General features: G+C 38.3%; 1 protein-coding gene across 2 annotated transcripts in view; it reads left to right on the top strand.

Annotated features, from left to right (window-relative positions):
• The window catches only part of LOC134750954 (rhophilin-2-B), a 173,330-nt gene that overhangs the window by 138,508 nt on the left and 9,114 nt on the right, over window positions 1-25,708 (top strand). For both annotated transcript variants that reach the window (XM_063686239.1, XM_063686240.1), the window contains 8 exons: window positions 2,955-3,082; window positions 18,061-18,214; window positions 18,876-19,017; window positions 19,691-19,782; window positions 20,552-20,701; window positions 21,526-21,675; window positions 22,702-22,780; window positions 24,038-24,148. In XM_063686239.1, coding sequence (XP_063542309.1) covers window positions 2,955-3,082; window positions 18,061-18,214; window positions 18,876-19,017; window positions 19,691-19,782; window positions 20,552-20,701; window positions 21,526-21,675; window positions 22,702-22,780; window positions 24,038-24,148 — 1,006 coding nt within the window. The remainder of the gene's footprint in view (window positions 1-2,954; window positions 3,083-18,060; window positions 18,215-18,875; window positions 19,018-19,690; window positions 19,783-20,551; window positions 20,702-21,525; window positions 21,676-22,701; window positions 22,781-24,037; window positions 24,149-25,708) is intronic.

Genomic DNA, 25,708 nt, shown 5'->3' with positions numbered 1-25,708 from the left:
GTTGCATGTAGATTCCCACCAAGGTCAGGGTTCAGGGACCCGTAAGAAAGGGTGTCACGCTCCGTGCGCACGCGACGGCAGGCGCGGAATGACTTAAGTCGCTTGTTGAGTTGTTTCTTATGAGTATTATACAAGATACATGTAATTCTTAAATCACGTAAGTAAAAAAAAAAAAACAAATATTTGTTGTATGGGAGCCCCATTTATATATTTATATTATTCTGTTTTTAGTATTTGTTGTTATAGCGGCAACAGAAATACATCATCTGTGAAAATTTCAACTGTCTAGCTATCACGGTTCATGAGATACAGCCTGGTGATAGACAGACGGACAGACGGACAGCGGAGTCTTAGTAATAGGGTCCCGTTTTTACCCTTTGGGTACGGAACCCTAAAAATACCAAATATAGGGGTCTCTGCCCCGAATACGATTCCGTACCTTTTGGCGTCGAGACCCTTGGCCCGTGGGGTCCGAGCGCGTCTACACTATTTATAATTTGTCAAAAAGAATAGCAGACACCACCGGTGATCGTAGAGCTGGCAGCTTCCTCGCACAAAGAATGAGCATGGCGATACTGCAAGTAAATGCTGCCAGCATCTACGGCGCCATGCCGCAGGGGAATAGTTTTTAACGATTTATTTTAAGATTAGTTTTTTTTTTTTTTAGTTTTAGTTTTTAAGTTTTATACCTACTTGTTTAACAGACCACAAAATGTTAACGTTATAGAAAACATATATCGAGTATTATTACCTATTGACAACTATTGGATATACTTGTCTTATACTATGAGAATTGAGCAGCATTTTATTAACCGACTTTAAAAAAGGAGGAGGTTATCAATTCGAATTTCGTCACGTGTGAACCGATTTCAAAAAATCTATTTTTGTTCAAAAGTATTTTTCCTACGTCCAGTCGAAGTTTAAAATGTATAAATTGCGAAATTTCTAACGACATTTGTCCTACGTTTAGCTGACCTAAGTTTAAAATGAGTGTTTAGATTAGCTATAAATATATTAAATCACATTTACAATCGGGTCTATCGCGAATTTATTTACGACCAGTGAAACAACCTGTGTCGAATCACGAAATCGCGAAAAAAATAATTATATTAGAATAATATTGTCTTCGGTTACCGCGATAGTTACTCATGAAATAAAACTATGAAAACGGATTATATCGCGTATATTGAATACTGTTGCCCACGAACGCTGTAAAGAGTTCGAAACGTCGGGATGTATTATAAATTCAATATACGCGATATAATCCGTTTTTATAGTTTTATTTCATTATTTTTGAATTTTAAATTTAAGCATATACCTGACTAAACCTATTTTAGCCTTTTTTCCTAAATCGCTTAAAACTACACACGTCCTCAACTCCATATATTATCTACAGTTTTTACATAGTTACTGTTAGAAGTATTAGAACAAATTACATTATTTACAGAAAATACTTTTAATTTGTTTTTATTTTAAGTAGAAACACTAAATTATAAACTTAAAATAATCATCCATCCATAGTTTTTACGTTGACTTCAATGTCTTAGTTACTTAGTGGCCTAGTGGGTAGTGACCCTGCCTGTGAAGCCGATGGTCCTGGGTTCGAATCCCGGTAAGGGCATTTATATGTGTGATGAGCACAGCTATTTGTTCCTGAGTCTTAGGTGTTTTATATGTATTTATGTATTTGTATATTATATATATCGTTGTCTAAGTACCCACGACACAAGCCTTCTTGAGCTTACTGCGGGACTTATTGAATCTGTGTAAGAATGTCCTATAATATTAGTTAGACGTTTCTGTACTATGTTAATAAGTAGTGATGAGACCACCTTTTTTTTCTTTTCTCGACTACAATGGCGGCCGCAGACAGGAAGCGGTTCCACGAACGTGAAACACTCCTTTCTCGTTCGTTCATTCACATAAACCACTCTCCATATACTGCAATAAAAACTAAATTAACATGACAGTTGCATCTGGCAACAATGTTGCAATCTGATAGATTTACGACTCAAGTTACTTATTCGTTTTTTTTAATACTATGTCTGTGGTTATAATATGCCCGTTATACGCCTACTTAATACATCCAATTTTAATAAATAGACCTGAGAGAACACAATTAGAATGCGAGATACAAAAATATTATTTACGCGTTCATGTCATCAGCTTCCATCGCTGACGATTTTTATATTCACAATAACATCTAAACTATCATCTGACAAAGTGTCTGACATTTCTTTTACGTGTTTGGGTTGCTGCCGGAGCGGCACCACCAACGGAGCGGCAGCTGACGTCCACGATGCTTTATTATTACACAACGCCCTTAACAACATTACTAGATATCTTTCGGGATGTAATGACCAACGAAATTAGCACCTCGTTCTAATCTCTCTCTCTTTAGCCCTTTTCTACCCTTCGGGTGTAGGCCTCCTTCATTTTGCGCCATTCGTCACGGTTCTGAGAGCCACTTCTTCCCCGCAGTCCTCTAAGTCCTCTTGATGTCGTCGTTCCAACGCATCAGGGGGTCTACTTTGAGGACGCTCTTTCCCCCATGGTCGCCACTCGAGTAATCGTTTACTCCACGAATCGGTCTTTCGTGCTATATAATTAGTCGTCTCGGTCCAAGGGCCTGATACTCTTAGATAGAGAAAGAGTCTTATTGCGATTCCTATAAGAGGAAAGAGAAAATAGTGCCATGCTTTGTCCTTATCACCGACCGGGTTTTTTTTCATGGTCGGGTTATGGCAGCGTAGGTAGGAGGCGATGGCGAAATCTTGAAATTTATAAGAGTGAAAAAGAAAAAAGATTATGCTGCCATACATTAACCTGCCAATACATGAATATGTCTTTCTCTTACCCCTGGTCGCTCGGTTTCATGTCTATAACTACTATACTATGTCTATGCCTCGGTCTAATATAATTAGTTATTATTTAATATGTTTTGTCTATTCCAGGCGACGACAAACAGGAAGCTGCGCGAGACGGTGGCGCTGGAGCTGAGCTTTGTCAACTCCAACCTACAGCTGCTCAAGGAACAGCTGGCTGAGCTGAACTCCTCGGTGGAACTGTACCAGAACGACAGGTAAATACTATTCTAACCTAACCTAATCCATCGAAACTGTTAACTTTGCGCCCCGGTCTACCAGAAGTTACATATCAAATGAAAGAGCTCATTATAATAATATTAAATATATTTTTCCTGTAATTTTAAAATATTTATTTTGATTCGGAGTTTAGAAGTTGTTCGAGAAAATATCCAAAACATGACCAACCCCCCCCCCCCCCCCCTTTATCTCCGAAACTGCTGGTACACAAAATAGTTCTACCACACACATAAACCACATACATACATACAACATAGAACAGAAAAACCTATTAGAAATGTGCAGTCCAGCGTGAGTCGGACTTAATTACTTAGTTTTTGATACAACCCGGATTTTTTAAACACATTTTACTCACGTTTCACATAAAAAATGCATTGTTAAAAATTGTGTAATGTACGAAACCCTTGGAAGGCGAGTCCGACTCGCACTTGGCCGGTCTATGTATATCAAATTTAGTTGGCTACAACCTACAATACGCTCACTGTTTACGTGCTACTTATAGCACAGAATAAGTAATAGTATTATCATACAGAACGGCCACGCACCGCCCCGCCCCGACTCGAATTACCTCGCCCCGCGACACCAGATTGACGGCCGTTTGCCGACCGCTCAGTACTATTTTTAAGCAACTGACGCATGCCGCGTGTGCAGACGTGCCGTTCCCACATAGAAACGCAAGTGATTTTTGATGTATAGCGTGTCCGCCCCGTGCTTATAGTTTGACCTAGGACTGTCTCATCTGAAACATAGACAGATAGAATCATAGCTTACTTTGTCTTACGCTAATTTTCTTGGTTCTTACTGACTGACAAATTGTGTTTGCCAGACTATCAGAAATCAGAAATCAGAAACATTTATTGTTCAAACTGTGTAGGTACAAGAAGTATAGCTAGGTACATTTTTTATGGGTATCAACAGTTTTACCCTTTTCGGGCATACAATTTATAAATACACATTAATAAATCATTCTATCTACGTTCTCGTTTCTCCTACATCGTAGATAAAATGGATAAATGGCTTGAAATTTTTGATATATATCTGAAACAACCTGTTCTATAATTATATAATTGTATAACGGACTTATATGTGATGGCCGATGCATAATGTGACATTTGCTGAGAAGCAAATTGCTGGGGACTGGTTTATGCTAGAGGCAGCCAAGGCTTTTTACTAAAATTTTACGAGAATTACCTTTGATACTTTTTTATACTTCGCAGAAGACAAACAAGCATGAATTCCGCGTGATTGGACGAGTTTATCGTAGCTTATGGATGCTTGTAACTTTGAGAGTATCACGCACATGTTATCAGTCAACTTTTAAATAGGCCCTATCAACGTAATTTGTGTATTTTTACTTAGGATTGCATTGATTTATCAAACTGTTCAACTTTTTACAGTTGAAGAATCGCACAGCTCCTTTTGTTTTGTTGTTCTAAGTTCTTACTATACCTATGTAAGTAATATTTACTAGATATACATAGGTATATAAGTTTATTAATCCACCTTGCTAGGTCCATCATTTGTAATACCGGCCAAAACACTATTAGCTTTTGCGAAAGTGACTAACTTATACTATAAGAACAAATTAAATTACTTTCTTAAGTCTGTGTCTTTGTAAAATTGCACCCCGACATGTTTAAAAAAAAGGGGGAAATAACCCACTTCAATACAAGATACCCGAACAGATTAGTCCTACCAAAAACTAACACAAAAATGAAAAGTGTCTGCTGTTACGTGATGTGCATTAAAATATTTAATAAACTGCCCGAGGACATTAAAGAATTGCCCCTTAACAGATTTAAAAACAAATTGCACGCTTATCTGACCCAACAGTGTTACTACAATTTAAAAGACTTCCTAAATTACGATAATGTACAAACTAACTATTAAAGCAGTAATATTAGATAAAAACTTGTATAGTTTAATATTTATTTTATTAGTGACTTGTTGTTTATAATTGAATAATTTAATTGTATATTTGAAAACTCTGACATGTTTATTCTTTGTGACCTATTTATATTTTAATTCAATTAAACAGTTTTTATTTTAATGTTTTATTCTCCTTTTGTATTGAAATCTTTTTATGAATGTCAGTAATTTTTCAAATATACATAACTGACTATACTGATTATATTATTTTAAATTCCATTTTTAATTTGTAATTCGATTGTGTTGCTTTGTTTCTTTTTATTCTTATTTGTTTACATGTAATTACCGTTAATAATTTAACTAAATATTTAAATAGTAATTATAAGTTCAGATTTAGCTATTAAGGAAATAATTTGCATGACTTATTAAAGCCTGAATGTACGCTCATTTAACCATTGTAACACCACAATTGTACTACATTTAAGAGGCCGTAGTCGATCTTGGAGCAAAAATGTAAAATTGATGGATTTAGTCGTTGAAATTATACACGTTTTGTTACGTAATATCTAAATGACAAGTATTGATTTCTATTAGCACGTCTTCTCATCTTGCCTTTTAATAATGAGGTCGCAAGCGTGCGTCACCGGTAATGCATGAAGAGAAGGGACAGTTTTTAAAAATTCATCAAAAAATCATGGTGGTAAATTATACAAATTGATGTATAAGAATAGTTTCAGCAAATGTTGTAGATTGTTTAAGTATCAAAATTACGTTGAAATTAAGTCGATTTTCAGAGAAATTGTCACTTGTTTTGAAGTAATTTCTGGAGAAAATTGATTTCGTCTAACTTTCATTTACACTACTTCAAAGTCATAATAATAAAAATGTAGTCTGATAAACGTCAAGTACAGGATATGTGCAATACAAAATTACCATGTGTAGCAGTCCAAACTTTACGAAATTTACAAATAAAAGCGACAAAATCATTGCTTTACGCGCGTTTACCTAAACGTCCATCAGAAAAGCAAACATTACTAATTTAGTGAGTCTGTTTTCAAAAAATTGATCTGATAAAAGGTAAGATAAGAAGACATGCTAATAGAAACCAGTACTTGTTATTTCAATTAGGTAACATAAGGTGTACAATTTCACGGACTAAATCTATCAATTTAACATTTTTGCGACTAAAATCGACACCGGCCTCTTAAAGCAAATAAATTACTATTACTATTACTATTAAGAAAATATTTATATTGTTTTTTCCTTGGTATATTTATGACTAAATTATGTCGTCCCAAGGTCCGAAAACAGAGCTTATTATAGATTTGGAAGGGGGATTATTTTTTCTTCAGTTCGTAACTTATCATCACGCATAAACTCGTCCAACTTTCAATCGGCCGCGCGCGCATCGAGCTATCAGCGTACGAGCACACACATGCTTGTACATCACTTACACAAGTTACACACAAGAATGTGAAAGTGTTTGATGTACAAGCTGGTGCCGATTTAATATTTACCCTTTACTTCATTTTTTAAGTATATTTGTCTTAAGTTTAGAATTAGCACAGACAGGCTGGTAGGTAATAGGTAAGTAAGGTGTATTTCGGGTTATTGCGATTTGCGAAAAGTCCAGAATGTCGGGTAATTCCAAAAATGGACTCCCAATTCCATAACTAACTCAAATATCTCAGTTAAGGTGAGACTATTTGAAATGGCCAATCTAAGGAGAAATATTTTCACAGATGAAACTACTCAAAACCGAAAACATTGGTGATATGGGTACTTAATTACCTATAGTTATACATACATGAACCATGAGCACTGGGCCCTACGGAAGACAAGCGCTGGCTTTATAGCTTATGTGAGTTGGGTCCATTTCGTGATGCACACTTAATGATTTCTTCTTTTATTGCTGTTGTTGTCTGTACATGTTCGTACATGTGTTGTGATCGTCATGAATAAATATTTTTTATCTTTTGAAATAAAACTATGAAAACGGATTATATCGCGTATATTGAATTTATAATACATCCCGACGTTAATCTGTTTTCATAGTTTTATTTCATGAGACAATATTATCTTTTCACCTCAGCAGCTCGAACAAGCCTACTTTCGATACTCCAGGGAGTGAAGAAAGTGCGTCTTTCCTCACTCCAGGGAGTGAAACAAAGTAGCTTTTTAATTTAGTGAAGACCATGAACTGCCACTTCATTCTTTTGTTCTTTTTTTTCGTCGGTATTATTCTGATTAATTCGAAATACATTTTAACCTTTAATATGTTCTCACTACTGAGGTTCCTCTTGTTGCACAAATAACTATTTATCTTTATCTCTATCATAAAAAGCGATATCTTCCAGATAACTTTTAGGTATTTATTTGCTCTATCGCCTTAGATTCGGGCTGTGCACGTGCACGGTGTATGGAATCTTCCTTAACCCTACCGAACCCTTAACACATAAGCTTACATGGAACCCTAAAATAAGTCTTGTTAAATAAAAGTTGTGTGATACCTGTGATGCGCCGCAAAAACTCCCAATGGGCCTTAATGACGAATAATGGCGGCCGCCGGTTTCACGTATTTATACAATTCATTTCAAAACAGACTTAAAAACCTTCCTTATTCTATGGCGCTTACGACAATTTTGTTTAAAGCACCTATACTTCTTCATAGACACTTCGATTTCGAACAGTCTTAAGTACTGTTAATGGCACTTACGTCAATTTTGTTTAAGAAATTCATAGTACTTTCAAGATGCTTCGCTTCCAAAGAGTCTTAAGTACCATAGAATTTTAACCTCAGTAAAGCTTTTATTGTTTGAAGATTTTTAGTTCGCCCCCGGGTTATAAAAGTTACAAAATGTCAAGGAAATTATCGCTTAAAATATATATGGATAAAGTGATGGACAGTTTGGATGGGCGGACGAAAATAAATAGGTTTTTTTTTGTTTTTGCAACTTTGTGCGGCCGTTGTGGCTACATACTTATTGCTACATACATATCAAGAGTAGATACATTGTTGCCGAGGGAAGAAAAGCATTTTCCCCTCACTAGCTCGGGAAGTTGTCTTTTATCCTTTAAAACAAGCGGGGAAAAACGCATTTTATCCACTAGTGGGGAAAGTAATTTGACCTTGGATGGAGCGTGTTTAAGTAGCTTGACAGATAACAAAACGTAAAACGCTCATAATAATGATTCGTTTGATATTAATTACCATTAAACAAATGGTTTGAAATCTAATAAAAAATACCAAATTTAGCTTTATTTAATGATTTTATGTCATAAACCTTAAAGTTCCATAAGAAACGTTTGTTTTTTAATAATGATGTTAAATATAATTCTGAACGCACAAGTTGAGTCGATGCAATTTCAAAACGCATCATTGACATTTCATACGTCAGAAATGTCAACATTGTCAACAAAATTTTTACTTAAAATTTCTCTCGTAAAAATACAGAATTTCCAGAGTTTTTTGTTATAATATCCTAAAAAATGAGTGATTTCAGTGATGAAGATTGATCTAACGCCTGTGGATGTTGCACTTTCCTCGCTATAGTGAGGTGAAAAGTTTTGTGTTACACACGGGTGCAAATGTATTTTACTTCTCGTGTGTTGAAACACTTGCTACGCTCAGGAATCTATTTTAGAACCACTCGCTTCGCTCGTGGTTCAACTATAGAATCCTTTCGCTTGCTCGTGTTTCAATTCCACACTCGCGGGTAAAATACAACTTTGCACCCTTGTATAACAAATAACTATTTTTCATGAGGTACACTGTACAAACTTGGCAGTAAGGGCCCACACTAGCGTCCCAATGGCCAATATATATGCCATTCTCAACCAAAAGGGTACTTATTGTCGGTTGTCAATAAGGCGCTATTTCCAAATAGCTTCAACAAGCGACAATGTGGTAAATTTTGGTTGAAAACGTCACATATAGCGTCAAGGCCGTAGCGGCCGTTCTCCAATTCTCCCTCAATTGCTCAAAGGTTAACTGGAAGAGATTCCTGAAAGGGATAAGTTCGCCTGTACAAATGATGTGGGTTTTTTTCTGTTTTATGTTTCTTTTTGTACAATAAAGTGTACTACTACTAGCGTCTCCCAAGCGTCGTCGTCTAAACTCTTATGGCTGCTGCTCGACGCAACGTTGGCGCAACTGCGCAGAGACGCCATTTTCTATAGCGCTGACGAGACGCCTGACGCTGAAAAGACGCTATTGCGGGGTGGTCCTAAGAATACATACATATCCCTATTACCGGGGCCTGGCAAAAGGTTCGGAGTCAGAAAATGCCTGTTTCCACTGAGCTATGCTATGATATTGCTATTACTTATTCTGTGGCTATACATTTAATAACTTTTTTTTACCGGTTTAGCGAGTTCTTGTGCCTACTGTAATTCCACATATTTTGTTAACTAGCTTTTGCCCGCGCTTCGTCTGCGCGGAATTAGTAATTTGGGTACCTTAATTTTTAAACAAATCTGCTTTTAAATCCATCCTTTTTTATCACCCCCAAATTGGTCCACTCTATAAATTTTCTCCCCATTTTTTACACCCTTTAGGAATGATTTCGGGAATAAAAATTATTCTATATCCTTCCGCACAACTCAAACTATCCCCAAACCAAGTCTCATCTAAATCGGTTCAGTGATAATTGATTCCCCATACAAATTTTCACCACCCTTTTCACCCCTTTGAGGGGTGAGTTCTGGGATAAAAAGTATCCTGTGTCCTTCCCTGCAGGGACTCAAACTATCTGTATACCAAATTTCAACTAAATCGGTTCAGCGGTTTAAGCGTGAAGAGGTAACAGAACAGACAGACATACAGACACACTTTCGCAATTATAATATTAGTATGGATTAATATGGATTATACAGTATAATTATAAATTATAAAACTTAATACATTCTGGATATACCTAAAATACGTTTATGTGAATTGACTATCACGGTATATACCGTTCATTCTTTCCGATTTTTATCACATTATCAAATTTAGTACAATATGAAAAGCAATTAAGAGTTAACCATCATAAATTTTCCCAATTACTCTAACCCTGAGAACTGGCAATTAATAATTTCTACACTAGTTTCAATTAATCCGTTCACAGAGTTAACGAAATCAAGTGTGTAAAAACCGTTTCCGCCATTGTTATTTGTTGAATTAGTTCCCGCGCTTTAGCCATAGAGCATGGCTGGAACGCGGGGCAGAGACTAGGTTTTTTCTTTTTTAATTAGATTGGCGCTTGAGTGAGCGGTTTCCTGCTGTGTATTTTGCGGATAAATCATTAAGCTTTTTATATTAGCAGTGAAAATGATAAAATTGGCTACCACTTGAAACGCCCGAATTAAAATACAAGTGCGGAAAAGAGGAAATTCGAAACGAGTGGCGATAAATTAAAACACGACCGCAGGTAATTTGGTGGTAAAGTGTTATTCTACATATGGTGCCATAATTATGTAGAATCAAACCAAGAAAAGTCTGCAGAGATTTTGACAGCACACGGAGTGCAGGCCGCGTAGCCAACATGCCAATCGCTTACGCTCCGTAGCGATCGAAACGCAACTGTCACTGTCGCACTAATATGGAAGAGTGATACAGAGACACAAAGCGTTTCGTTGTCGAAGCGATAGCGATTGTCAACTTGGCTAGGCCGGCAGGTGTTATTTTAAACGTCAAACTTCTATGAAATTCTGACGTATAAATAACACTGGCACTGCGTATGCTGTCAAAAACTCTGCAGACTTTTCTTGGTCTTTTTTTTAATGATGAATAGGCAGGCGTTTGACCACGATCCCACCTGATGGTAAGTGATGATGCGGTCTACGGTGGAGCACGCTTACCTATGAGATACCTATTAACTCTTGCCTTGAAGAGCCCCAGATTGTACTCATGCGGAAACACAGACTCGGGCAGGGCGTTCCACTCCTTGGCAGTTCGCATAAGAAATGTGGAAGCAAAACGCTTCGTGCGTATTTTTGGAGTTCCTACCATGAAACGATGCCGGAGTGCCGTTTGTCTTGTCTAACACTACTATAACATATTTTAAGGAATGTTATCAACGTATAGTTTGGCAAGATTTTGTCAGTGGAGCATAGGCAGAGAGAATTATACAGTAATACCCCGCTTTATGCAGGGATACGTTCCGCAAAAAATCGCGTTAACGCGGAATCCCCCTATTCAATTTTTCAAACAGAATGGTCAGAAAAAGCGGGGATTTCTGCAACCAAAGACAAGTTTTTTTTTATTAACAAGAATTATAACATTATAAGTACCTTAATCTAATGTTCGCCAAACTGTGAAACAGTTTGTTGGCGGTGCGCTCTAAAATAATCTTTAAATAGTCAATGATTGCATATTCGCGCCTACATTTTTTTAAATTTGTTGCCCTTTTCCACTGGCAGAAATGGCTTCGATCCGCGTAATGCGAGGCATTTTAGCGCGAAATTTGAAATTCTCGTTAAAGCGAAACCGCACACAACGGGGTCGCGTATTACTGTACTGTCTTTTTCTTATGATAGTATTAACCCCAAAAAGAGGGTTTAGTATAGTTTATTTTTAATCTATTGTTACTGACAAAACTTGTTTGACTGTCTATATCGGACCAATCCATAGGAAATCCTACATTCCTACAAAACAGAATGTCTGTTTTGTTATTTAAGTATCTACATATTTTTAAATACTAACACCCTTTTTAGGGTTCCGTACCCAAAGGGTAAAAACGGGACCCTATTACTAAGACTCCGCTGTTCGTCTGTCTGTCTGTCACCAGGCTGTATCTCATGAACCGTGATAGCTAGACAGTTGAAATTTTCACAGATGATGTATTTCTGTTGCCGCTATAACAACAAATACTAAAAAGTACGGAACCCTCGGTGGGCGACTCCAACTCGTACTTGTATGGTTTTTAAAGATTCAAGACAAATCTCTAGCAAACTTCTATTTAGAGAGCCAATTTCGCGTATTAGAACGTCCCACACAAAAAGAAGACCATATAGACAACACTAACTTATAGTCTAAAAATGTCATAAACACATTTAACATATAAAATAAATCTATACTTTAGTACTAACGGAATAAGGTTTGAATTTCCGTCAATAACTAAAAGACAATCATCATTTCTTTCTACCTTTGATAGAACGCAAGAATGACAACATAATAGCGCGGCGAGTCTTTGAAACTTCTAAGAATTTTTAGCTAATTTAATTTCAATCTTATTTTGAAGGGGTAGGGTTCAGTTTCGAGTGGGAATAGTGGATAGTTCTCTGCTTAGGTTGTAGGGTATTGCACCTACAGCAAGCGAAACTTTTTCGAATACATTGTATGGATGTGAAAGTTTTAGGCACTAGGCAGCAGTTTTCGTGGTACCTACAATCAAACAATTTAATTTCTTACCCATTTTGTACTTTGTCACAGTGACAAAAGTATTTCTTATTGATACTTTCATATATTGATTGTCACTATGACAAGGTGAGAAATGTAAAGAACGTAACGATAGGTTGTTACGCGATGTTTTTGTTAAGGCGGTTCCCTGAGCCAGAAGGCGAAAAATCTCCTTATATGATCATGTTTTTCTAAGAGGCGTTGATATTCATAGACGTGGAAAAAATATATGTAGTTCTTGACTATATTATCTTTAACAACATAGCTTCCGATACACGAATTATGACACTTCGCTCGATACAATTAAGTCCCAAAGTAACCTCTAACTCGGACTTTTAATCCTACTGTACTCGGTTATTTATTATGTGATACTATAAAGAAAAAAAGAAAAAAACAATCTTAAAATAAATAGTAATTTCATAGCTTTAGAATTTCGATATTGTAAGATAACGTTTTTAAAATAAATAAAAACCGCCAAAATTCGATCAAAATTGACACTTGGCGCGTATGTTCTTTCCCGTTCTTTCTTGCGAAATGTGACAAAGACAGCGGCAAACCGATGGAACGGCTTTAAACTCCGATAACAACAAGAATATAAATAGCTTATGTTCAATCACCAAATAGTATAAAACAAAGTCGCTTCCTGCTGTCTGGATGGATGTCTGTCCCTATGTATGCTTAGATCTTTAAAACTACGCAACGGATTTTAATGCGGATTAAAGAGGAAGCTTTATATGTATAATACATCCGCATTGCACCCGTGCGAAGCCGGGGCGAGTCGCTAGTCATTTATTTTACTCCTTCATATTTGATTTTAATTTTAAGTTGAAAATCGCTCGACATGTCGACCGCAGACGCCGGGTCTGCCAATGCAAGCTCCCGATGATGCTACGCGGTACGGCACGTCGAGCGATTTTAGACTTAAAATACGTGAGTTAGCCATTCTAATATATTTCATACTAGCGACCCGCCCCGGCTTCGCACGGGTAGTTCAATTAATTTACACAAAACCTTTACTAATTATACATATAACATGTAAACCTTTCTCTTATATCACTACAAAAAAAAACCGCATCAAAATCCTTTGCGTAGTTTTAAAGATCTAAGCATGCATAGAGACAGACATACAGACAGCGGAAAGCGACTTTGTTTTTTACTATGTAGTGATAGTATAAAACAAAGTCGCGATGGTATAAACCAAGTGCAGTGAAGATATGCAACTCATGCAACTGCGAAAACGCTAAGATGAGATTATCTCCGTGGAAAACCAGCACACAGCTTGGAGTAATCGGAACTAATCCTCCACTTACTGCTGCAATGCCTAATGCAGTTAATGCACTTCTTGCGATGATGCAATTCTGGCTAATTGAGGCTGGGAGCGGTCATTCTAGTGCTATGCAGTTATTGCAGGCATTGCAGCTATGCACATTGCTTAGATTTCTTTACTATGGGATTTTTAATAGAGTTGGTGAGAGGAATTTCCGTCCTAACTAATTTTTTTGATTAAACGTTTAAATTTTCTGACTTTATAGCGCAGTCCCCGGCAAGCTCAGCCGAATTGCACCTTCCCATACAAACGTAGTTCCGCTTTCATTTTAAAACTACGTGTTGGATTGTAATGAAACTTTGCACATACAATAACATGAGATATATCTAGGTCTGAAACTAGTTTATATAGCTCCAGTTTATAAAACAAACGAAATAGAGCAAGAACAAGTTTTTGTATGAAAAACTTAAATTCGCTGTATTTTTTTAACTATGGTATCTGAAGCTACATAAACTAATAACAGACATAGATATACCTTATCCTATTGTAAGTACAAAGTTTCAGAGCAATCTAGCTAGTCGTTTTAAAATGAGAGCGGAACTACGTTTGTATGGAGAACCGAGCTTGCCGGAGACCCTTAACAGACTGGAAAAAGGGAGTTGGGTTCTCAATTCGTCGAAATCTTTGTATTTTGTTATATACAAACAGCAATACTCTTAACTATCCGGTAGCCTTATGCCTTTTGTAATAAGATTTACGAGCTGTTAGTTAACAGTGTAGGCGATGGTTTACCTACTCCGACCGATTTCGAAGTTTCTTTAGGTATTTTTAAAAGGCTTTCTAGTTGACCTCTGTTACATTGTCATCAAATATGAAGCTGATGACAAGATCCTGAAGAAATCTAGAGATCTCTTGAAATATTATAGGCATGATGGTGATTTCTGTATTGTTTTATAGTAATTCACGCATTTTCACCCGGTAAGGACAGTATTCCTGAGTACCACTCCCCAGTATCCACCTGAAAAATCGCTGAGCTAATTCTGAGTTCTGAGTAGCCCATACATTGAGTACGCGAGTCTTAGAGGATATAACGAAACGGAATAGCCTTTAACAGGCGTTCCCCTCTGTCGAAAACAGTCGGCCAATGGTCATACACAATGTATGGACTGACGTTTATCTGACATGGCTATTTTGACGTTACGTATACATTTGACGTTCCCCTCCCCCGCAAAAATTGGCAGACTTTTTTGTACAGCAAATTACAGACAAGGCGTCTCCGTTGGTTATATCCCAAGACTGGAGTGCGTCATACAAAAGACCGCAACGAAAAACTAAAACATATAATACAACTTAATGAATCTCCTCCTCTTTAAATCTATTAATAATTATTAATTGACATTAAAACATTCTTATTCTAAGAGGTACAAAAATATGATCCGCGAGAACAAATAATGCTGTAACGGTGTTACTGTGACGCTCCCATGGACAATTAGATTATACGCCTGAGGACCTTGACGAGATAACACGCTTTTAGTAAGTATAATAATTAAGTTTCATTGCTGTGTTACAAATGTTACAATCGGTTATAGTTAAACTGGTAGAAAACTGGACTAAAAATTAATAACAAATACTTAAATAATTTAAGATTTGTGGACGTCTTGTTGTCCGAAATTTCCGAAAATGTTGTAGAGTTGCAATCGATGATTTAACTACCTTCACGAAACATGTCGACAAGGTTGCCTCGAAACAAATCGCAGCAAAACAATTATTATGACAAACCAAAAACAAAACAACCAGTTTAAATATGCCAATACCTACATTTACCTGGACAAACGAATTTCGTTTAAAAAAAAGGAGAAATTAACTTGAAATTTAAAGAAGAATGAAAACTCTTTATTTACATACAAGATATATACAGTGGTACTACGTAAACGAAATTAATAACTAGCTTAAATCTAAAATAGGCCCTTGAGGCATTGTACCAAGGATGCTGGCGGCATTTCCTCGCTGTATCGCAATGCTGATACGTTGTGCGAGGAAGTCGCCAGCTCTTCGGTCACCAGTTACGTCAACCAGACGCTTCGCGATTTCTGCAAACAACTGCAACAACCCCCTGGACCTAGAATTACAAACGCTCGAAGAAGATTTTGGGGACTTAAAAAAGTTATGAAAAGTGATATGCATATTAAGATTAAACAGAGTTATGGATACCTGCATCCTCCCATCACTGTTTAATGCGAGTCAAACATGGAATTTCACAGTTTGCAACAAAAATAAGATTAGATCATATCAAAGAAGTATGGAGAGAAGTATACTAAATATAAAAATAATTCAAAGAAATTCGCATAGAATAATTAGAAAAAAGACAAAAGTCAGAGACGCCCTAGATCACTGTAAGAAATTAAAGTGGCGTTGGGCGGGACACGTCGCTAGGATGACAGACAACCGATGGACTTACAGACTGACCATCAGGAACAACCAGGAAGCAAGGCAGCAAGGAAGGAAGGGGCCATCAGGTACAAGAAAACAAGGCAAACCCTAAGCACTGACTGACGAAATAGCGAGACTGGCTTTTGATCAATGGATTTTTTTTCAAGTGATGTTTTTCCGCTAATTTTGATGCCAGTAACTATCTCAAAACTTGTAATTTTTCTACCAAACCAAGACAGTAAATAAATCCAGGTTCATAGAGATCCATAGCCGCTTGAGTCCTTCCCACCCTTGGGCGACAATCGTATAATTATAGACGAGTCATCTTCTCGCTTTGTTTACCAGCGCACGCGCCGCGAAACTCGTAATTTTAGGTTTTACGCACTGCATTTAATTCACTCCCACATCTTAGTGCTATAAGTATGATGTTTATATTTTTTATTTGTATATTAACTTACTTTTTCCAATTAAATTATTTTGGATTCGTATAGTTGATTGCAAATCCTGCAAATGTGTGTTGGATTGGACTAAATTAATGTTGGACGAAATACGTGTTGGACGAAATGCGAATTGAAATATCATTACAGCTAACAAATCCCTAGGTTGACCGGTCGAAGACACTAGTATTTTACAAATGGCGCCAGAATAGCTTGCCCTGTCAATCCCTAGAATAGTGTCAAATTCTTGTTTTTTTTACAAGCTTTTTATTAACTTGCAATGTACCTATGTAAGTAATTAAGTATGTATGTAATATGTAACTATGTTAATACGGGTCAAATCTTGCAAGTTAAATTTGACCCACTTCCCGGTTTCCGATGAAGCTCAAAATTTGCATACATATGTAAGTCGGGTGACAATGCAATATTATGGTACCATCAAACTGATCTGATGATGTAGACAGGAGGTGGCCATAGGAACTCTGTGATGAAACAACGCAACCTAATTGTGTTTGGGGTTTTTAGAATTGTCTCGATGATTATTAGTTGTCTGTGGAAAGAAAAGTACAGTCAGCGATAAAAGCTTGTACCAAAAATCAAAAAACTAAGCTAAACTAAATTTAAGGCGTGGATGCCAGCCGTTTAAGCCAAAACTCATAGAACAAAACTAGAGAAAGGGGCAAGCTATGATGGCGTCATCTATGCTAACCTCACACCAACCCCATTGAAAGGAGTGCCGCCCTGACCGAGTGGCCCAGGGGTTATGGCGATAGCGCGAAAGCTATAGGCGGCGGTTCGAATCCGGTATCCATCTTTAGTACTTATATGACAAATATATATCGTATATAATCTTTTTTGGGTTCCGTACTCAAAGGGTAAAAACGGGACCCTATTACTAAGACTCCTCTGTCCGTCTGTCTGTCACCTGGCTGTATTTCATGAACCGTGATAGCTAGACAGTTAAAATTTCCACAGATGTATTTCTGTTGCCGCTATAACAACAAATACTAAAAACAGAATAAAATGAATATTTAAGGGGGGCTCCCATACAACAAACGTGTTTTTTTTGCCGTTTTTTGCGTAATGGTACGGAACCCTTCTTGCACGAGTCCGACTCGCACTTGGCCAGTTTTTATTTATTTCATCATAGCGCGTTCTGGACTTTCTTAAGGAACCCGGATTGAAATAGCCAATAATTTACGTTAACCCTAATTTTTACGCAAAAACCTCATCTTGAGAAATGCACGACTTGACTAAAGTATTTTTCAAACAGCAAGGGTATGCTGACAAATGTCATCTGAATACAATTCTGCGAGATGACACCTGTCAGCGTATACATTGTTTGAAAAATACTATAATTTAAATATTTATGCCGCCCGAAGACTCAGGTGCATATGATAATGATAGTCTTAAAATTTCTAACGTTTTATTGTAAACTTGACCACACTGACACTGATGACCACGATCCTCAGTCATGAGGGAGCGACCACAGAGAGAAATTGTAAACTTAATTTTTTGCTCAACCTTTTTTGCTTGCATTTTTTCAATAACTATCTTTTCTTCTTGTTACAGCAAAGAATGTGTAATGCCAATGATCCCCCTGGGGCTGAAGGAGACCAAGGAGGTGGACTTTCGGGAGCCATTCAAGGACTTCATCCTTGAACACTACAGCGAGGATGCTGCCGCTCATGAGGAAGCCATCTCCGATTTCATGGACATGAGACAGGTGAGGACAGGTTTAGAACATCAGTCCACTCATGAAGGAGGGAGGAGGGAAGGAGGTGTACTTTCGGGAGCCGTTGAAGGACTTCATCCTTGAACACTACAGCGAGGATGCTGCCGCTCATGAGGAAGCCATCTCCGATTTCATGGTCATGAGACAGGTGAGGACAGGTTTAGAACATCGGTCCATTGATGAAGGAGGGGAGTCACCATGTCCACCGATAGACGTCCACTGCTGGACATAGGCCTCCCCCAAGGCTCGCCACTCCAACCGATCCTGTGCCGCTCGCATCCACCGAATTCCCGACCGAGCTGCCGGTACGCCTCCAAGAAGATGGAGCGACGACCTGGTTGAAGGTCGCGGGAATTCGATGGATAGCGTAATTTATGACAATGTAATCATGCATGGTCACTTTATGAACAAATTCCATTCCTGATGTGGCTATGCAGTTTTGCAGCTGGCAGTACACACTAACCTTGGCTTATGCTGTCGGTACTTGTGTGTGTAACTGAATTGTAGTTATATTTGATTTTTGTATATTTAATTTTTATAAGTGAGAACTTGTAATTGGCTCTGTAATTCTAAGGTAGCTTTAGAAATGTTTATAGCTGTTGGTTTTCCATGTATGAAATAAAAATAAATAAAAATAAAAACATTTTTGCAGGCGATCCGCACTCCAGTCCGCTCGACGGCAGGCGTAGCTCTCCTCTTCAAATACTACAACCAACTATACTTCATAGAACGTCGGTTCTTCCCACCTGATCGCTCGCTAGGGGTATACTTCGAATGGTTCGACTCTTTGACAGGTAAGGCCATCTAGCGGTGAGTAGATGAACGGTAATACTAGAACTTTACTTTTAAATGGCTATTACATCCTTGACTGGTGAGAGAATCTAGCGAATAGGAAAGGTAGTATTATGAGGTCTCCTTTTTAAATACTACAACCAGCTTTACTTCATAATACTTCATAGAACGTCGCTATTCTTCCCTCCCGACCGTTCTTTAGGAATCTACATCGAATGGTTCGACCCTATGACAGGTAAGGCCATCTAGCGGTGAGTAGATAAACTTTTGAAAATGGAACGGTAGATAGCGCAAGAACTTTACTTTTAAATAGTTATTATGTTCTTGACTGGTGAGAGCTTCTAACGAATTTGATTGCTTGTATTATCAGCTCTCTTCTTTAAATACTGCAACTACTTCATAGAAAGTCGTTTCTTCCCGCCGGTCTGCTATTTAGGAGCCTAGTTCGACTCTTTGACTGTTGAGGCCATCTAGCGGTGAGTAGAGGCATTTTTGAAAGTTGGTACTGAGCGATAAGTAAGGTGGCGCTCTTAGAAGTGTATCTTGGGGTTTTTTAGTGGGTTTTGTGGGCCTAAATTAACCACAGATATTCCTACTTTTATGAAGCCATGGTCTATGCTACTTGAAAAGTATAAAAACAGACATAATACTAATTTAAACCATTTATAATTTCAGGAGTGCCATCATGTCAGCGGACGGTGGCGTTCGAAAAGGCGTGCGTATTGTTCAACATAGCCGGGATTTACACTCAGATTGGCGCTAAACAGGTACGTACAAAATTAATGAAACTAAATGAGAATTATTATTATAGTCTGTCAAGCTGGATATGTCAGTAGCAATGTAAAGCAAAAACCCAACCCAACTGGCCCAACTGGGGAAGTACCTCCACCTTACAGAAAACCGCAGCCAAATAACACTAGACCCTACTCATAGTGTTGTGTTCCTGCCGGTAAGTAAGGTTGCCAAAGCTCAACGAGGGAGAGGAGTGTTAGGGTCGGCAACGCACGTGTAATATCTCCGGTGTTGCAGGCGTCCATAGGCTACGGTAACTGCTTACCATCAGGCGGGCCGTATGCTTGATTGCCACCGACGTGGTATAAAAAAAAAGCAAACTAAAGTATGGTATCCCTAGGAAACGAACTAAAAGCAGCAATGTACATCAAGCAACGATGAAATGTAAACAAAACAGTTCAACAGATAAAGGGCCCTCCACACTCGCGTTCGCGGCTTCACGCCGTGATTCGCGCATGAGTGTGGAGGGCCCTTAAGATAAATGACACGCGTAGTATTGCTAACCCGCGATTTTTCAAAAAAAAATCTACTGACGAGATTTGCTTGACCAAGTATATTTACAACAACGGGACGGGACTTTAACGGGACGGGACGGAAATTTTATATTTTATGACCACTTTAGGCTTCATTGGAATTGGGTTTAAAAGTACAAGCAGGAAGTCATACCTATAAAGCGTCGGTAACACATACAAACTGGCTGTTTATACTATTAACGTAATAAATATTTACATATTTGTCAAACAGGAGCGGCACACATCTCTAGGCCTAGATGGCGCAGTGGACGCATTACTAAGAGCGGCGGGCACCCTCCGCTACATCCATGAGAACTTCACCAACGCGCCTTCTGTCGATTTAGCGGCTGATACTCTGCTGGTCCTTGCTGCTACTATGACGGTATTACAAGATTTAGACTTACACATTGACTGGTGTTTAGCGATGTTTGAGCTCGCACTATGTCGGTACGGTACAAGACTTAGATAAGTTTTAGATACACCGATTGTGATATAGATGGCGCGGTCGACGTGTTAGGTTAGGCCCGTTAGGCAGTCTCACATTCGCACTTCACTTCACTTGCACATCGATGTGCGGATCTGCATCGAATGTGAAGACAGTGCGTATTACGACATACAAGATGTTTTACACATACAGTTTAGGTTAGGTTTAGGAAGAGTGGTTAAACCGTGTTTTAAAACATCACGAGTTACGGTCTAACTTTTCCATTTTTCCTATAATGTTTGGGGTTTGTTAATAGACGGATATATTAGATGATTAGATAGATTAGATAGATACTCTTCATTGGCACACCTCAGTAAAAGATACAGCTTAAAGAAAAACAATTGATTAAAGACACAGGCAGATAAGAGGCGGTCTTATCGCTAAAGAGCGATCTATTTCAGACAGTTTGTAGAGTATTAGATTATTTTAAACCGGGTCACTCACGTATTATTAAGTCGAATAGCTCGACATGTTTCGGTCCAATTTACGAGGACCGTCTTCACGGAGACACGACACGTCTTCACTGGTACACGCCGCGCCCTCGACCAGTGAAGACGTGTCGTGTCTCCGTGAAGACGGTCCTCGTAAATTGGACCGAAACATGTCGAGCTATTCGACTTTAAATACGTGAGTGACCCGGTTTAAAATAATCTAATATGTTTGAGTCTTACGGGAGTTTTATAGTTAAAAAAAAAGTTTGTAGAGTTATTTTTAATTCACAGGCCCAAGCCCGCGAATGCCTATTCGAGAAGCTGCAACTCCAAGCGCGCGAGTGCGGGCGCGGGGAGCTGCGCGACGATCTGGATATGTGTCTTGATTTCGCGCAAGAGGCAGCGCAGTGCGCGCACACATACACGCAGCTATATCAGAAGGTAAGCAGGAATTTATAGAACTACCAAATAACTCGATAAGAATCTGTGAAGTTATTATAATGATTATTTATATACCAGATCCGGATGGTTGAAGGTGTGTGTGCAAGTAATTTGTGTTATGTTTTAAAGTAATCAATGAAATAATTACATATTTTTATATGTAATTTTTTAATGGTGGAAACTATTCAACTAACCCACCAAATTGATATATGTATCTCAAAAAAAAAACATTTATTTATTTAATAAAATACAGAATATTCATACTATAATCATAGTCCCGCAAAACTCAATAAAGAGTTTGACTGTGGGGTCATCAGTCTCTAGATATGTACTTAACTTAAATTATTGTATAGTAGTGCAATTACTACAAAATATTGAGGTAGTGTATTTTTAACATAGATTTAAATTTAGACTTCTTATTTTCACATCTTATGGCCTCGGGCAAACTATTAAGTAAGTATGGAATTCTTTTCCTGAGGGTTCTATCCCCGTAGTAGTTATTAATTCTAGCTAGGAACGCATTCTTCTTCTAAATTCTGAATATTTACTATAGAAATAACATAGCGTTCTATCTCTATCATATCTGTCTAGCATGTAAAGGTGGATGGACTGTGAGAGATGATATGAATCGCAAGTGAATGATAAGATGACGGGCGACAGAGAGGTATGGAAGAAAGTCATGCTGCGCCGACCGCAAGTGAATGGGACAAGGGCAAGCGAATGATGAGATGACGGGCGACAGAGAGGTATGGAAGAAAGACATGCTGCGCCGACCCCAAGTGAATGGGACAAGGGCAAGCGAATGATGAGATGACGGGGACAGAGAGGTATGGAAGAAAAAGACATGCTGCGCCGACCCCAAGTGAATGGGACAAGGGCAAGCGAATGATGAGTTGACGGGCGACAGAGAGAAGAAAGACATGCTGCGCCGACCCCAAGTGAATGGGACAAGGCACGGGCAGGCGAATGTTGATCTATCTAGCATGTTGTTCATATGTTGGTATACTTTTAAATGTATCATTGCAGATGCAAACGGAAGGTGTCTTCAACTACGTGCCATACTCATGGGTCTCTTTGGTCCATGTGAAGACTGAGTTTTATAAGGGTAAGCAGTTTCATCATCTTCCTCGCGTTATCCTGGCTAGCCTGGGGTCCGCTTGACAACTAATCCCAAGAATTGACGTAGGCACTGTTTTTACGAAAGCGACTGCCATTTGACCTTCCAAATCAGAAGGGAAACTAGGCCTTATTAGGATTAGTCCGGTTTCCTCACGATGTTTTCCTTCACCGAAAAGCGACTGGTATCAAATGATATTTGATACATAAGGGTCCCCGGCAAGCTCGGTTCTCCATACAAACGTAGTTCCGCTCTCATTTTAAAACGAGTAGCTAGATTGCTCTGAAACTTTGTACTTACAATAGGATAAGGTATATCTATGACTGTAATTAGTTTATGATGTAGCTTCAGATACCATAGTTAAAAAAATACAGCGAATTTAAGTTTTTCATACAAATTTGTTTTTACTCTATTTCGTTTATTTTATAAACTGGAGCTATACAAACTAATTAAAGACCTAGATATACCTCATGTCATTGTACGAGTATGTGCAAAGTTTCATTACAATCCAACACATAGTTTTAAAAATAAATGAGAGCGGAACTATACGTTTGTATGAAAAGGTGCAATTCGGCCGAGCGTTCCGGGGATTCTTAAAGGCCGGCAACGCACTCTAAACCCCTCTGGTATCCATGGGCAATGGTAATCGCTTACCATCAGGCGATTCGTCAACTCCTTTGCCTCCTATATTATAAAAAACCAGCCAAGTGCGAGTCGGACTCTCGCACTTGGCCGCATTACTCAAAAAACGGCAAAAAATCACGTTTGTTGCATGGGAGCCCCACTTAAATATTTATTTTATTCTGTTTTTAGTATTTGTTGTTACAGCGGCAACAGAAATACATCATCTGTGAAAATTTCAACTGTCTAGCATTCACGGTTCATGAGATACAGCCTGGTGACAGACGGACAGACAGACAGACGGACAGACGGACAGTGGAGTCTTAGTAATACTTTCTTAAGAGTTAGAAAGTATTACTAAGACTCCACTGTCCGTCCACTCCACTGTCCACTCTTACTAAGTACTCTTCTTAAGTCTTACTAACTCTTTCTTGCCAAAACGCGAGTTAATTCGTAGTCGACATCTAGCGTCAAGTAGTCTTAGTAATAGTGGTAATAGGGTCCCGTTTTTACCCTTTGGGTACGGAACCCTAAAAAACACATAGCGCTCTTATTAAACGCCTCTCAATGTGGTCATATATAGTTTGCGTAGTTTGTACTGTATTAATATGGTATGTTTTTCAGCGCTGGCGCACCAGTACGCGGCGTTAGGCTTGCTCCACGCCGACAGCACGCCGCGCGCGCGGCAGCGAGTCGCCGCGCTTTATACTAGCAACGATCGGAATGTTGACAACGGTAAATAATTTTTTCTCAAAAATGGACGACAAAGTCGACGTTGCCGGTTAAAAAGTAGGTCGCGAAGTGCGTAGTTTATGGTCAGTCAAAAAATTAAAAAGTTAAAAACATTGCAGTCTCGATTTCGGGACTGCAATGTTGCATACAAATTCCATTATTTGTCGAGTTCCAAACTTTTTAAAAGTTGAAGTGACCATATCAAATGAAGGCATAGGTCCATTAAACAGCCAAACAAATGATCAGTACTTATTATTATAATGTTGGTACCGCGACTATTTAGGTGTCTCAAATAGGTTGGCGTATTTTCAGCAGAAAAATACACTTCCATTTTTAATTAAAAAAATAAAACGGCGGCAAAGCAAATCTTTTTACTTTTTTCTCTGAAAATATATACATAAGAATGTTGCTTCTGTAAAATATTTCTATTATATTTGCATTCATTGCGCCATTTTTGAGAAAAGCACTATATATGACTCGGCTGGAAGGCTACTTGCTGGCTTCGGATTCAATTAAACGGACTCCCAAGGTCGTCCGTTTAAAACGAATCCTCAGCCAGCAAGTAGCTACTTCCGAACCTCGACAATAATGTACTATTTTAATACAGTTGCTCAAAAAGTGGTACTTTTTGTGGCTGCGTAGCGTGTGAGAAGCTCAATTTCTCGAACTAGTGCTTTTTACTTTTTAGTTCCAAACTATACTTTCGAAACGCAGTTAAAATTGAATTTAGCGCGGAGCAGGTACCAGGGCCTCATGAGTTATGAGGAGGTGTCGATGACCAACCCGCGCCGGGCCCGCGGCGGCCGCGGCCGGGGCGCGCACGAGTATGAAGGTATCGCGGGCTGCGGCAGCTCAAGTATCGCGGGCTGTATAGGTACTTTTGGTTTTGGTTTGGTTTGGTGGTATGATTCTACTAATGATATATTAATTTATTATTTTTTCGCAATTGTATTAAAAAACGTCGTTTACAACACGTGTGAAAGTCTTTTCACACTAGTTGTAAAATGTACTAATCCGTTTACATTGGTGTATCTAGAAGGCGTGTACAGTGCGACATAAAATAGTAGAAAATTAATTCAATTCAATCTTTAAGTAGATACTGTCGATTTATCGATTTATCGATACTGTCGATGATATCGCCAACGTCAAAGTGGGATCCACGTGGGATCGAATTAATATTTCTTGATTTCCATCAGCCAGTGTACGGTAAACAATAAAGTTATGGGCCTCTAGGGCTTTAGCCTGACACGGTTAGAGGTAGAAATACCAAGTGCTCTTAGAGCACGGCGCTAATCAGGGCACCACTTCTACCATAGAGTAACTTATACTAGAGCGGTACTGTCATAGTAAATTTTGTAACCCCAGTAAATTCACTGCCATCTGTCGACACACTTTAAAACTAAAAATAAAGATTTATAAAAATACGATAGAATGTATTTAAATATAGATAAATGATTTTTTTTATTTGCATTAATTATTTTTATGATTTTGACCCATGTTCTTTCACTGATATGCATTAAAATTGTTAAATAACAAACGAAACCGTCAACGCCATCTATACGA

The sequence above is a fragment of the Cydia strobilella genome, chromosome 21 (assembly GCF_947568885.1).
Source record: "Cydia strobilella chromosome 21, ilCydStro3.1, whole genome shotgun sequence".
Taxonomy (NCBI): domain Eukaryota; kingdom Metazoa; phylum Arthropoda; class Insecta; order Lepidoptera; family Tortricidae; genus Cydia; species Cydia strobilella.
Note: the sequence above shows the minus strand (reverse complement) of the source record. Positions and strands in the feature narration are given on the sequence as shown.